General features: G+C 40.6%; 1 protein-coding gene across 1 annotated transcript in view; it reads right to left on the bottom strand.

The window, feature by feature from the left end:
* Window positions 1-13,658, bottom strand: part of Chmp4c (charged multivesicular body protein 4C) — a 37,354-nt gene that overhangs the window by 10,091 nt on the left and 13,605 nt on the right. The window contains exon 2 of the mRNA XM_004643100.2: window positions 204-381. Within this exon, the coding sequence (XP_004643157.1) occupies window positions 204-381 (178 nt within the window). The remainder of the gene's footprint in view (window positions 1-203; window positions 382-13,658) is intronic.

The raw sequence follows: 13,658 nt of genomic DNA, 5'->3' as shown, positions 1-13,658 counted from the left end.
GAAACCAAGAAAGATCAGAAACTCTATTTTTCACGTATTTTTGTTGTTGCCTTTGTGTTGTCACTATAACTTCATTTTCCCCCTGAAAAAACACTCCATTTGATATATCAAAAAGCTTCAGATGTGTGAGCCCGTTCCACCAAAACTCACCATGAGTTCAAAGACTCTTTTTAATGACTGAAAGGGTTACCAGTGTCACTCACATGTTTTCGTGAATGGCTTTCATGGTTTTAGCTGCAAGGCCCATGTTCCTTAACACCTCAGTGTTGGTATGCAAGTTCTCCAGGGCTTCTCTCTGGAACTCGATGGTGGAAAGGGTCCCATCGATCTGCGTGAGCTGCTTCTCAAACCTCTTCTTCCTTTTCAGGGCCTGCAGTGCAGCTGCAAAAGGAAGTTATCACATTTGTAAGGCGGGATGTTGAAACACTCGAGAGACACTGGCTCAGAGCAACCACAAACCCAGAGCTGCTGAACCTGAGGACGCAGAGGACACCTGCCCTCACCATTGCTACACTCCTACCACTCTCTCAGACATTTTTTTTATTATTATTCTAAAGATCTGGCAAATGTAAAAGGATAAAAAGTAACTTAGCCCATTCCAAAAACATGTCACAGAAATGACACATTCAGCACTGGATTTTACAAAAGGATCAATAGAATATGCGTGAAAGTCATGCAGTAGAAAACAAGCCTGTAAAGAAGGAAAAGAGTTGGATGGGTGTAGATTTTGCTCTACTTACTGAAAGGCAAGTTCAATGAAATCCAGGGAAAGGAAGTGACTTCCTTGCTGGTGGTGGCTGGAACCAGAACCTAGAAATCTGAGCTGCAGGACTTGATCTAAAATAATTACGAGGAGGCTATGAGGGTTGCAGCCAACCACAAACGTTCATGAAATCTATGCAGACAAAATCATGTTCAGGACTCAGTGGAACACTACTGAGAAAAAACATCTATCACTTTTAGAGAAACAATATCTAAGTAAGCCTCCCATGTATCCTTTACTTGCTTCATTCTGGAACTACAAAACTGAGGCCTCCTGGCTGTGGGTTCCTTGGAAGACACACACATAACCAATAAGTTCTGATGTCCACTTCCGTACAACATAGGAAGTATAAGAAAAGAGCAGTCCAAGAATATTCCAACACAGACAAATGATCACTAAATGGACAAAAGTTGCCAAGCCCAAGATTAAAGCCTTGAACGCCAAGCACCCCGCAGCCACAAGCTCATCTCTGGCCCACTCCTACTCCGTGGTCTGCATCTTGTCTTCCTTCTTTCATATAAAGAAGTCCTGCTGTTACTCCTGGGTGTCCTGCTCAGTACTTTGTTTAGGACATCAAGAACCTGGGCAACACTATTCCAACACTATTTCTATTCCTGGAAACAGTGTAAGAGATTTCTCAAGGCTCAACTACTTTCCTACAAATATATCAAGTTTATCACTTTTTTAATAATGTATTTGGCAATCCTCCTGCTTTTAGCCTCCCCAGCACTGGGATTACAGGCATGCTCCACCATGCCCAGACTCTGGCCAGCTCAGCCCATCCTGGGGCAAGGCTGGTGTAGCATGTGGTACCAGGGTTAGAAACATGGTCCCCATGCTTTGCCTCAGCTTGCCTAAGCAGACACTTTAGTCTGATGAGCTATCTCACTAGCCCAAGTTTATCATTCTTTATAGCAGAGTAGTATTCCACTGTGTATAATAAATACCATAATTTCTTTTTTCATTCATCTGTTACAGGCATATAGGCTGATTTCAAGGTTTAGTTGTTATAAACTGTGCTGCAAAAAACGTAAGTTTACATGTCACTGTAATATGATGAGTTTAATTCTTGGGAAGATGCCTAGAAAAAGAATAGCTGGATCAAGTGGAATTTCTATTTTTTTAATAATCTCCATACTGATGTCCACAGTGCTTGTACTAGTTTAGATTCCTACCAACAAAGTAAAAGGTTTCCCTTTACACAGCCTCAAGAGCATTTATTATTTGATTCATTGATGATGGCCTTTCTTTCTGGAGTACAACAGTATCTCACTGTTGTGAAATAAATCAATATACAGGATTTAATATTGCATGATTTCTCTTACATGTGAAATTTCAAATATAAATATAATAAAAGATACACAGTAGGAATAATGGGAAGCAGGGATATTTTCCTCCAATGGGATAGGGAACAAGAGACTGAAGGGAGAAGGGGCAAAGGGAATGGAAAAATATCAAAAGAATGGAAACACTGCTTCTGCAGAGAGGATGGGGACCAGGAGTTGAAAGGAACCGAGAGGGACGGGAAGGGTAGGAGATGAAAACAGGAACTGAGCTGTGTTATGTACATGTAGCAACTCCACATATTAAGGGCAATCAATGCGTACTGAAAACGTAGTAATGAGCAAATAAAATCCAACTCCACTCTTAAAAAAAAAAATGCCTGACAGAAGTCTACTATTTATCTCTGTTTAGGTCATTTTCTTATAACTACAACAGAACTTTATGGAGGCAGGAGGTTATTTATTCTATTCTGTCTTTTTTTTTAATTTTTTTTCATTGATCTGAGAAGATTCATAAGCACTACATTTTCTTGGTGAATTATATTAGTAATCAGTACAACACTCTTTCTTCCTTTTCCGGTTATATGAGCGTCAGCAATCATCGTGAGTGACACTGGAACTATCCAGACCACCAAGTGCAGGAGCAAATGACTACGTCAGAGGAAACACCCAAGAAGGCAACAGAAATTTGGGCAGGAGTGGCCTAGCTTAAACATCACACCAGAGGTGGTCTTTGTTTTTCACTCAGAACCCATTTTGGTGGTGGCAAACCAACTGGCTTTAGCATGATTGATTTATGAATCATTGGATTATACAAAGAAAAATGAAGCCATGAGAAGGAAAATATCACAAGAAAAACCTTCAGAGGAACAGCAGAGCAGAATGCAGAAAGTTGGGGAGCTGCAAAGGCCAGTGTTGGTGCCAGGAAAGAGGCAGAAGGAATAAAGATTCTGCCACAACTTTATCTGTGGTGACAATAAGAACATTTCATGAGACGATGAATAAACTGTGAAAAGCTTTTTAAATATCAGTATTCAGTATTACCCTCTGGGGGTCAACGAGATAGCTCAGCAGATAAAGCGCCTGCTTAGGCAAGAACAGGGACTGCGGTTCAATTCCTGGCACCACATGCTGTGCCAGCCCTGCCCCCAGGGCAGGATGAGCCAGCCAGAGTCCAGGCATGGTGGCGTGGCCTGTGATCTCAGTGCTGGGGAGGCTGAAAGCAGGAGGATCACCAGGAGTCTGAGCTGTGTAGCGAGACCCTGCAACAACCAAACACTATATATATATATATACCTGCAACAACCAAACACTATATATATATATACCCTCTGTCTCATTTTGCCTTTTTCCCTTAAATTCCATTTTGTTTTGCACTAATGTTTTTACCTTCTTCTGGTTATCATTTGTCTGTGACAATTTTTATCTGGACCTTGAAATCAAAATTGTTCATCATTTTCATTTTGAGGATGCCTATTACAAAGACCATATACTTGAATATTTACCTAGTGAAAAAGTTTATGACCTACATAGACAATCCCAATGTTTTAAGACAAATTTTAACTCGGTTACAATTAGTGTACAGTTGTTCTCTAATGTGGCCTTTTACCATCATCTTCTGTGTGCATTCTGTTTATTACACTTTATATCATTTTGTCTTCCGGTTCTCATGTAGATCAATTATCTGTTCATGTTTTCCCTTTGTCTGTCATTACCCTTCTTTTTCCTCTTTTCTGTGTTTTGAAATCCCAAAACAATGGATATTGATTTCTTTTTCTTTTCTTTTTTGTATTTTTTATTACAGAGTCTACAGGGTCTCACTACATAGATTGGACTCGTAGTGATCCTCCTGTTTTCAGCCTCCCAAACGCTGGGATTACAGGCGTGCTCCACCACACCCAGTCTCAATTGCCATCCCAGGGGCGGGGCCGGCACAGCAGGCTGGGAATCGAACCTGGCTGCTGTGCTCTGCCTAAGCAGGTGCTTTAGTGTGCTGAGCTATCTGGCCAGCTCAGATATTGACTTCTTTAGCTCTGCTCTCTAATCTATTAATTTATGCTTCCATCTTTTTGATATATGTTCTAGGAACATTTCTTACAGATCATTTACTTAACTTTCAACTGTGGAGGACCACCTGGGCGACTCCCTTGAAAGAGGAACCATTACCCGATTTTGGATGAGCCTGATCCCATTTCCGTGTACAGAGCTGGCTAGGACTTTCCAAATGGCTTTAAGCACTGGACACTGGTCTAGCTGAGGCACTGGTGGTAGTCTTTGGGGACGGCAGGTATGTTCCTGTGGAATCCCCACCCACTGCTCCCTTGAGATGAGATGGGATGAAGAGCCAGCACTCCACACTGTTGGCTGGAATCAGCCTCAAGATAGAGGCTAAGACTTCCTGGGCCGGAAAGATTGCGCATCAGAGCTGAAGCACTAACCCCAAAACATTAGATACCACCTCAGGAGTGTATTGTAGATTACTCTCTCATGTCCTTCTCTCTGCATATTGCAGAGGTGAATGCAGGCCTCCTACCCAGGCCAGCTCCAGAACTTACCTACTTTCTGCCATTCTCACAGTTGCACATCCTCAAACAACTCCTTTTTTCATGAATGAATGAAACCCAGGTTCGGCCTTGGGCCAAAGCCTTTGTTCCAAACAGCCCTGACCACAGCTGGACTTGGGGCCCCTGTGCTCCCCAGAACTGCAGATATACCTTGGCGCATGTATTCTTTTTTTTTTTTCTCAAATAGGAAGAAATTTATTTTTTTTAATTCAAGCTATCTCATTGTCACATTACCAAAAATGTAAGCTTGTGTTGATCTTAGCAGATCTTCTCAGTATCTCACCAACATTCCCTTGTTCTTGCTTTTTTTGTTTGTTTGTTTGGTTGTTTTTTTGTTTGTTTGTTTGTTTGTTTTTTGGTAGGACAGTTTCAATAATTAACACATTGCATACATTCTTCCTAGTGGTTAATTGCTGTACAAGATGCAGAGCCTGTATTCTTGCCATGGGTTGCACTAGGTGTGGTAGGTTGGAATTAACTCGATGGGATTCCAATAACATATCCATGGGATTACAAATATAAACTTCTCGGGAGCCAGCAGATAGCACAGCAGACTAAGTGCCTGCTTAGGCAAGCTCAGGGACAGGGGTTCCATCCCATCCCAGCATCACATGCCATGCCAGCCCCATGCTGGGCACACTGAGCTGGCCACTGAGTCTGGGCATGATGGTGCACACCTGTAATTCCAGCAGTGGGGAAGCTGAAAAAGGGAGCATCACCACGAGTCTGAGCTGCATAGTGAGGCCTTGTACCAAATACATAAAATAATAGAAAAATAAAAAATGAACCTCTTGGACTGAGATGAGGACCTGGAAGGGCTCTTTATATCCAACCATATTTATTCCACTTTTTCTTACTACACAACTGATTTTTTTTAAATTAAGTTGTTAATTTCTAAGTAGACCTTCTTGTTTTCTAGTTGCTGCTCTCTGTGGGCTGCTACTCATGTTTTGTACCTGCAATAGCTTCTTGAATCCCCCTCAAGGCGTTGATGTATTTTATTCCTACCACCTTTCATTCCATTCATTCTTGTCTTGAATTCCATCATGAACTTTTTTCATTTAATCTTTTTGTATAAATGCCTCCTTGCAAAATGCTTCTGATCTTCCATTACAGGTATGTGGTGTAAATGGAAGACTAGAGTAGATAATGCAAGGAAGGTAGCTATGTGGCCTGTCCTTACCTGACAGTGGCTGGGAGCCAGCGGGAGGCCCCTTCCACGGGAGGGAGGAGACACAAAGCTGGGGATTTCTAGATTCCCAAAAGGGAAGCAAACATGTTCACCTCCCTCATGAGAGGTTTGCTTTCCACAGTCTCTGCCCGCTGTGGAGGCTCAGGGTTGTCAGCACAGCTCACCCCTATCTCCCTCTTTAACTGCACCACCACACTTTAAGTGCTTGCTGAGCAGTATTTACACCTTAATTGTAATGCTGCTTTTATTTGTTTAACTTGTCCTTTAGAAAAGAATCAAAATTTTAAAGTCAAGTTGTTTGAAGATCTTTTTCAAATCACACTCAAGAGAGACTTATCACGTGAATGGCCAAGCTGCGGGAGGGTTTCCCACACCACACAGGCAGAGCAGCCTGTACTCCTCCTGAGGGTCCACAGCTTCTGCCTTATCTACCACAAGACTGTGTACAGACCCTCCAACCCCACATCTCTTGTGTCATGTATGAGCAAAGGAAATACAGCGCATTGTGTGTCTTTGTCGCCCAGTAAGTTCCTGACGCACATCTGGCATTTGCTCAACGAGATATGTAATAAAAACTAACACTTACGGAGCATTTTTATTCATCAATTTAAATTTGGTATTTTATATGTATTATATGCCTTAGGCCATTTCACTCTCAGAAAAGTCCCGAGTAGCTACTGTTACCAGCCGTCTCACAGATGATGAACTGAGCAAATGAGTAAACTTCGTAATTCTGTGCCTAGAGGATCGTAAGCGCTTGGTTCAGTGGAAAGAGTGCAGCCTCTGAGACCAGCGTGGGAAACCCTCATCCATGAAAGATGCACTTGTGGGCATGTCACCTTGCTGCTTTTAGTCTCAGTTGCTGCCCTGGGAATGCCATTTACATCAGGCTGGGAGATGGAAGCTATCAGTGATTGTTAGGGAGGACACCTTACAAACCCTGTGACTGGCAGGGACATAGCGACAAAGTATTGTCATTAGTATTCTATGTTAACATTATATAGCATTTGTAGTGAAATTCATTCTTATTTCTAATCATCACTGAAATCAAATTACCCACTTTTCAGCATAACTCCCATAACAGGGACATAATATTACAAAAGGTCTTCACGTTTCAATAGGCAGAGCAAACAATAGCACACAGCAGAGTATCCCAAGAAGCTGAATTCCAAATCTACATCTCCACCCAACACACCTGGAAGTGACAAAGTCAGAGCATGTCCCCTCCCTAACCTTGCCAGGCTGGTTTAGTGTCTATATCAGTTTGGAATCTAGCGCTACCCACAGACTGAAAGTATTTTTCTTTAAAAAAAAATGCTTAAAATTCTCCATATGAAATACATTGGATGACCTAGTGAAAATTGATAACAGATACTTTCAAAAATCAAGAAATGCAATTTGGCATCATAAGCCTTGAAGTCTTTATCCCTAGGCCTTGATATTTCCTCTACCACTTAATAACTGTGTATGACAACCTGGGTGTGTGACCTCAAGCCTTCTCGATAATGTTCTGAAACTTGAAAAACAGCCCCGCTTAGAAGACAACAATGGAACACTGTGCTCTGGAGTTGCCTGTGTTGTAGTTAAGGCTCCCTCTTTTATGTCTATGTGGCTTTACAAACACAGTCTAGATTCCTGGGAAATGGGAATATAACTCTTTCCATTGTTAAGAATTAAATGAAATAATACAAGGAAAATGGTCAGTACAATGCTTGGAACACGGTGAGCGATGACTAAATAGCAGGGAGCTCCATGAGCTGTCAGAAACCCATGGAGGAAGCTGCACAAAACAGTACACAACCTTGCACACATTACAAAGTTATTAGTAAGCTTTGCCCTGAACACAGTTTCAAATATCTGTGCTGATACATGGTCGCTGTCATTCAAAATATTCGGGAGAAAGAAATTCACCAAGTGTTAGGATCTCAACTTAGCCTATAATCTCACACTGCAAACTACAGCTTGGCCTACAGTCCCAAATTTAGATGGAGCTAGGTAGGTAATGAAAGAAAGTGAAGCAGAAAGAAGGCCGAGAAAAGGTCCTTCTTGTTTTCTCTCCTGTGAGAAAGAGAAATGCTTCTCTACTCCAACAATAAAAGATACTTCCAGGGTGACAAGAAATGGCCTTGGGCACTAGCCTCCGAGTCAGGGAGTCAAGAGAAAGATTCAGGCCCCAGCCACCCACAAGCAGAAGCATGATCTAAGGGAAGCAGCCCTGCCTGACTCCAGTCCACAGCTGCCTTGCAGACCCGCAGGCCTAGCCTTCCATGGACAGGCTCAAAAGAAGCAAGAAATCTGTGATGACTGGCAGAGTCCCTCATTATTAAATGATAACTCATTGAGCTTTAAATATTGTGTGATTAATACCAGTGCCTTCTGTGTGTCTGGACCTGACTTCAGGACACTTCATGTTCATTGTGACTTCTACCTGGCACCTCAAGTTCCTCCCAAATTTTAAGAAGAGCAGTTCCATTCCTAACAGCCAGGAACTGCATCCAAGTCTATCTCTAAGATGTTGATTCCACTGACACATCATGAATCAAACAGTCCTTGAGGTTGTTTGCTGGCAAACAATTTAGGAAGAAAGGAGCTGTATGTTTCCAAAGGCTCACAACAAATGCTGCAAATCAAGCACTGCTCCTGATTTGGCAAAGAGCAGCATTTTTAGAACCATGTAATGTAACCTTTTTAGAAGGTATAATTCCACCCCCCTGAACTCCCGGATGTGCTTTTAAGCAGCTGATGAGAACTGGACAACATTCTACATAAAACAAAGAAAGCCATTGTTTCCCTGTGTGGTGTAGAAACAGCCAGAGGTTTTGTCTGCTCTCCCAACAGGGAGGTTTCCCCAACAATAGAGTTGCAGGACAATGTGTTCTGTGTGCACCTGCTGACAGACACATGAGTCCTTCTGGGGACTGAGACTGAAGTGTACAAATCCTAAGAATTATCGACTCAACCCTAAATTAAAGTAGCCCTGCGTAACTCTCCTATGCTTTCAAAAGACGAAGGTTTTTGGTCATCCCTGCCAAATGACTTAAAATAGCAGCACACTGTGGCAGTTTCACTGCTCATATGATGTGTAGGACATCTTGGTCTTCAAGGTCAGTCTGCTATTCTTCACTGGTCTGGGTGTCCAAATGGATATTATTAACCCATCAGTGAGCAAAGAGAAAGATCTTTTTAAGAACCATCCTCCCTAGGGGCTGGGGAGATGGCTCAGTAGAATAAGTGCTTGTCTGGCAAGTGCAAGGGCCTGAGTTCAATCCCTGGTTCAACCAAAAAAAAAAAAAAAAAAAAAAAAAAAAAAAAAAAAAAGAACCATCCTCTCCAGTGAATGTAGACAAACCTGTTACTCAGCTGGGGCACAGAACATGATAGCTTTTCTTGTACCCACAAATGGAGGATCAAAAATCTTAGGCTCTGAAATTTAAGCTCACTTATTAATGAGACTCCTGAAGAGACAGCTGTCCTGTACGATTGGCCGTGTGACCTTTGGCTGTTAGCTAGGAAATCTGTGATAATGCTTCACTGGAGAAACTTCAGTGTGTCTCTGTTCTCACTCAAATAGATAATCACCTCACTAAGCAATACCTTGCATTTGTGGCATGTGACTTGAATTCCCCATAAACACCAATTGAATAAGTATTATTATAATAAGCATTTCACACATTTAAAAAGTTTCTGTCCAAAGTCATAGACTACACTGCAACAGATGGGGAAGTATTAGAAAATTGTAACAGCCATTTCACCAGGGCCATTCCATAATGAATTTCTCTAGCCATGTTCACTTTTTGCAAGGGCAGGGACTGGGAATCGCCACTCAGCATCTCTTGCTTGCCAGACAGACACTGCACCACAAAGCTAAACCCCCAGCCCATGTTCACTTTTTGAAAGGATTCTTCGTTCATTCATTTCAGTCACTTAACAAGTATATACTAAAGATCTACCACATTTCTGGCACTACATGAGGCACTGAAGAGACAAGGAACTAAGGCAACAGTCTCAGGCAAAATCTGAAGTGCACCTGCACTTCCACGTCACTCAACAGCCATCTAAGCACTGACTATGATACAGCACTGTGCCCAGACACACCAACAGGCACAAGCTACGCTCTGCACCTCAACTACCAGAGAAGATGCTGAGAACAGTAAGAAACATGTACGAGGTACAGGGATAATGTAGCGAGATGTACAAGCCCCCAAGGGCAAGAGGAGGCTTCCCAGAGGAGGTGATGCAAGTGAAGCCCAGTGACTGTCAGCACATAAAGCAGCACACTGATCCACAGAAAACATGACCTCTCCCCTCCTACAAATCTCCTACCACTGTGAACTTCCTGGCTGAGATGTATTAGAAAGCAGGAACTATAAACCTCAGAAATAGAGCAAATCACACCTGCTTGCCACACCAGCTGGATCTTATATACAACCTCCATATTTCTAGAGGTCTCCTCAGTATTAAATGTCACAAGGAGGGTAAATAGCAAGCCAAAGGAAGACGAGAACACAGCAGTGATATACGGGTTACATAATGCCAATGTCAAGACATGAGAAAGCAATAAAGGGAGTGAGATAGGAGAAGGTAAATAAGAAAAATACTTAGGAAAGAGCGTTTGGAGGTGGACTATTGCTGCAAGTAGGCCAGTAACTTTGGGCCAAATTTTATGTTTAGAAAAATGATCAATATTACAAAATGTACAAGAAAAGAAAGACCAATTGATCAGGGCCCTTTCTCTTCTCCAGAGAGCCCTTTCTCTTCTGCAGAGAGATAGCAAAAAGACAAAGAAAAACATTTTCCAATAGAAATGATGCACCTCCCTTTGTTCTCAAAAGCTCAATTGCTTCTGAAGATGAGGCTGTTCTTGCCGCCAGGTAGCATTCAAGAGCATGTTAGAAGAGGGAAATCTGATAGCAGATGTTCATGATCCAGTAACGCTATTGACCTTGAGTTGTCAAAAAAGAAAGAAATATTAGCATAAAAGACTTAGTTTAAATATGCACTAAAACTCTCACCCCTTATAATTAATACTTCAGAGGTATTAAGCTAAGTGGAAATAACGTTACTAGAAAAAAATGTATCAATACATTAATTAAAATTTACTTGATATTCTTTGTAAAAAAGAAAAATCCCAATTAATTGTTTGATGTCAGACAATATATAACTGATTGTATGAATGAGTTTTTTATTGCTATTAGTTTATTTATAACCTCATGATTTGTTTGGTCAAGCAATGGCCGTGACTCATTCACATGGCTGACACTGACAATGGATCTGTGGTACAGGGTTTCAGGTAAATCCTGAGGGGATTTGACTGACCTTGTCAGATTCAAAAGTGACATTTCTTTTTATATAGGTCTTTCTTTATCTTGGTCTTAACCATCTTTCAGAAAAGTATAAAAATGAAATATTAAAAAGTAAAGCCATATTAATATGCTGTGCTGTAAAAGGCTCAAGTCAGCAACTGCTGACATTGCCAGTCATGTGGATAACCCACTACTATTATGGACTACTGGACCATATTGGATTATTTTGCTGAATTCATGCACCTACAATATTTAAATGGCAAAGGAATACCCATTTCTGACAATATTCTGTTAATATTTGAGACTCCTCAGAAATAAATTCCATTTTTAAACTGATGATACAAAGCTCAGGTGCACCTCAGTAGTACAGCATTTGTCTAGGTTTGATCTCCAGCACCATAAAACAAAATAAAACCAGAAAAAAAAATCAGAAATTGAAGATACACTACACCACTCTTTAATTTTTCAAGAAGACAAGCAACACCCAGCAAACTAACTTTTCATGAATTAACATTTTTAACTATTTACATAATGATAAAGACAAAGGTTTTTAATGTGTTCTTTGAAACATACACAAGTAGTTGCAACATAACAGATTTTGTTCTTTTTGCTGCAGCTACTACAATGGAACTTTGGAGTTAAGATAATAACTCTGTGCAAATTCCAACTTATATTTACTTTTATTTATCAGTATTATGTATATGGAAGGAAAAGGTAGCATAAACAGCAAATTCTGTTGGACAATGTTACTCTTATAGCAAATAACACACACTTTATATTTTGTAGCACACAACCCTATGGAGAACAGCCCAAAAAGTCACTAGGAATTATTTAAATAGAGAAAAAAGTGTTCAAAGTGCTTGTCAAAATTTAGTTGCATAATTCTGTTCCTCTAATTTTTTTCTTTAGTTTAATGAATTGAAAGCTTGATTTCATGTTAACTAGATAGTTGACTTTAAATTTAAATTTTTGGGGGCTAGGGAAATGGCTCAGTAGAATAAGCACCTGCCTGGCAAGTGCAAGAGCCTGAGTTCAATCCCTGGTTCTGCAAAAAAAAATAAATAAATAAAAATAGAAATAAATTTAAATTTTTAACGAAGAATTTCACTTAAGGGCTGGCCAGATAGCTCAGCAGATTAAAAAACCTGCTTAAGCAGAGTGCAGCGGCCAGGTTCGATTCCTGGCATGCCGTGCTGGTCCCGCCCCAGGGCACTCTGAGATGGCGGTTGAGACTGGGCATGGTGGCACATACCTGTAATCCCAGCACTTGGGAGGCTGAAAACAGGAGAATCACTATGAGTCTGATCTACATAGTGAGATCTATAGACCCTGTGCTAAATACATTTAAAATTTTTTTTAAATATAATTTTACTTAAGACAGTTCCTAGAATTAAATGATAATGCCAGTACAACATACCAGAACTTAAAAGACACAGTAAAAGCAGGCTCAAGAAGGACATTTATAACTGTGAATTCCCATATCAAAAAAACTCCAACAAGAACAGAGAGAGCCCATATAGCTAACCTAATGTTACACCTCAAGATCCTAGAGAAATAAGAACAATTCGAGGGCTGGTGAGATAGCTCAGCAGCCTAAAGCACCTGCTTAGGCAAGCACAGGGACACCAGTTAGATCCTGGCACCACATATGTGCCAGCCCCACGGGGGCTGGCCAGACTCTGGGTGTAGTGGCACAGGCCTATAATCCCAGCACTGGCCAGGCTGAAAGCAGGAGGATCACCACAAGTCTGAGCTTTGTAATGAGACCCTGCAACAACCAAATACAATTTTTAAAAACAGAACAATTTGAACCCAGAACTAGTACAAGGAAATAAATTATAAAGATCAGAGTAGAAATCAATGAAATGGATACTAAAAAGCACAGTACAAAGAATCAATACATCAAAGAGCTGCCTCTTTGAAAAAATAAACACAAGAGACAAACCCTTAGCCAATCATACAGAAGAAAGAAAGAAAGATCAATATGATTAAATATGAAAAAGGTAAAACCGCAATGGACTCTGCCAAAATCCAGAATATTATTAACAACTATTTTACAACCCTGTATGCTAATAAATTAGAGGACTCAGAAGAAAAGGAGAGATTCCTAGATACATATGAATTACCAAAACTGAACTAAGAAGATTTTTAAATCCTAAATAATTCAGTAATAAGCAATGAAATTAATAGAGTACTAAAAAATCCGTGAACTAAGGAAAGTCCTAGACCTGAGATTCATTACTGAATTCTACAATATCTAAAGCCAATACGGCTCACTCTCCTTAATGAAACTGAAAAGGAGGGAGTATTCTCAAAGTCATTCCTGGAAACTAGCATTTTCTTGATTCCAAAACCAAACAAGGATCCAACCAAGAAGGAGAATGGCAGACCAATCTTGCTAACGTAGATAGAGTCAAAAATCTTCACCAATATACTAGCAAACTGAATAATAAATCATCAAAATGATCATACAATGTGACCAAGCAGTCTTCATCCCAGGGGTGCAACGATACTTCAACACGGGCAAATCAATGATGTAATTCATCACATAAA

The sequence above is a fragment of the Octodon degus genome, unplaced genomic scaffold, assembly GCF_000260255.1.
Source record: "Octodon degus isolate 3935 unplaced genomic scaffold, OctDeg1.0 scaffold00165, whole genome shotgun sequence".
NCBI lineage: Eukaryota > Metazoa > Chordata > Mammalia > Rodentia > Octodontidae > Octodon > Octodon degus.
The sequence above is the reverse complement of the archived record's forward strand: the minus strand, read 5'-3'. Positions and strand labels throughout refer to the sequence as shown.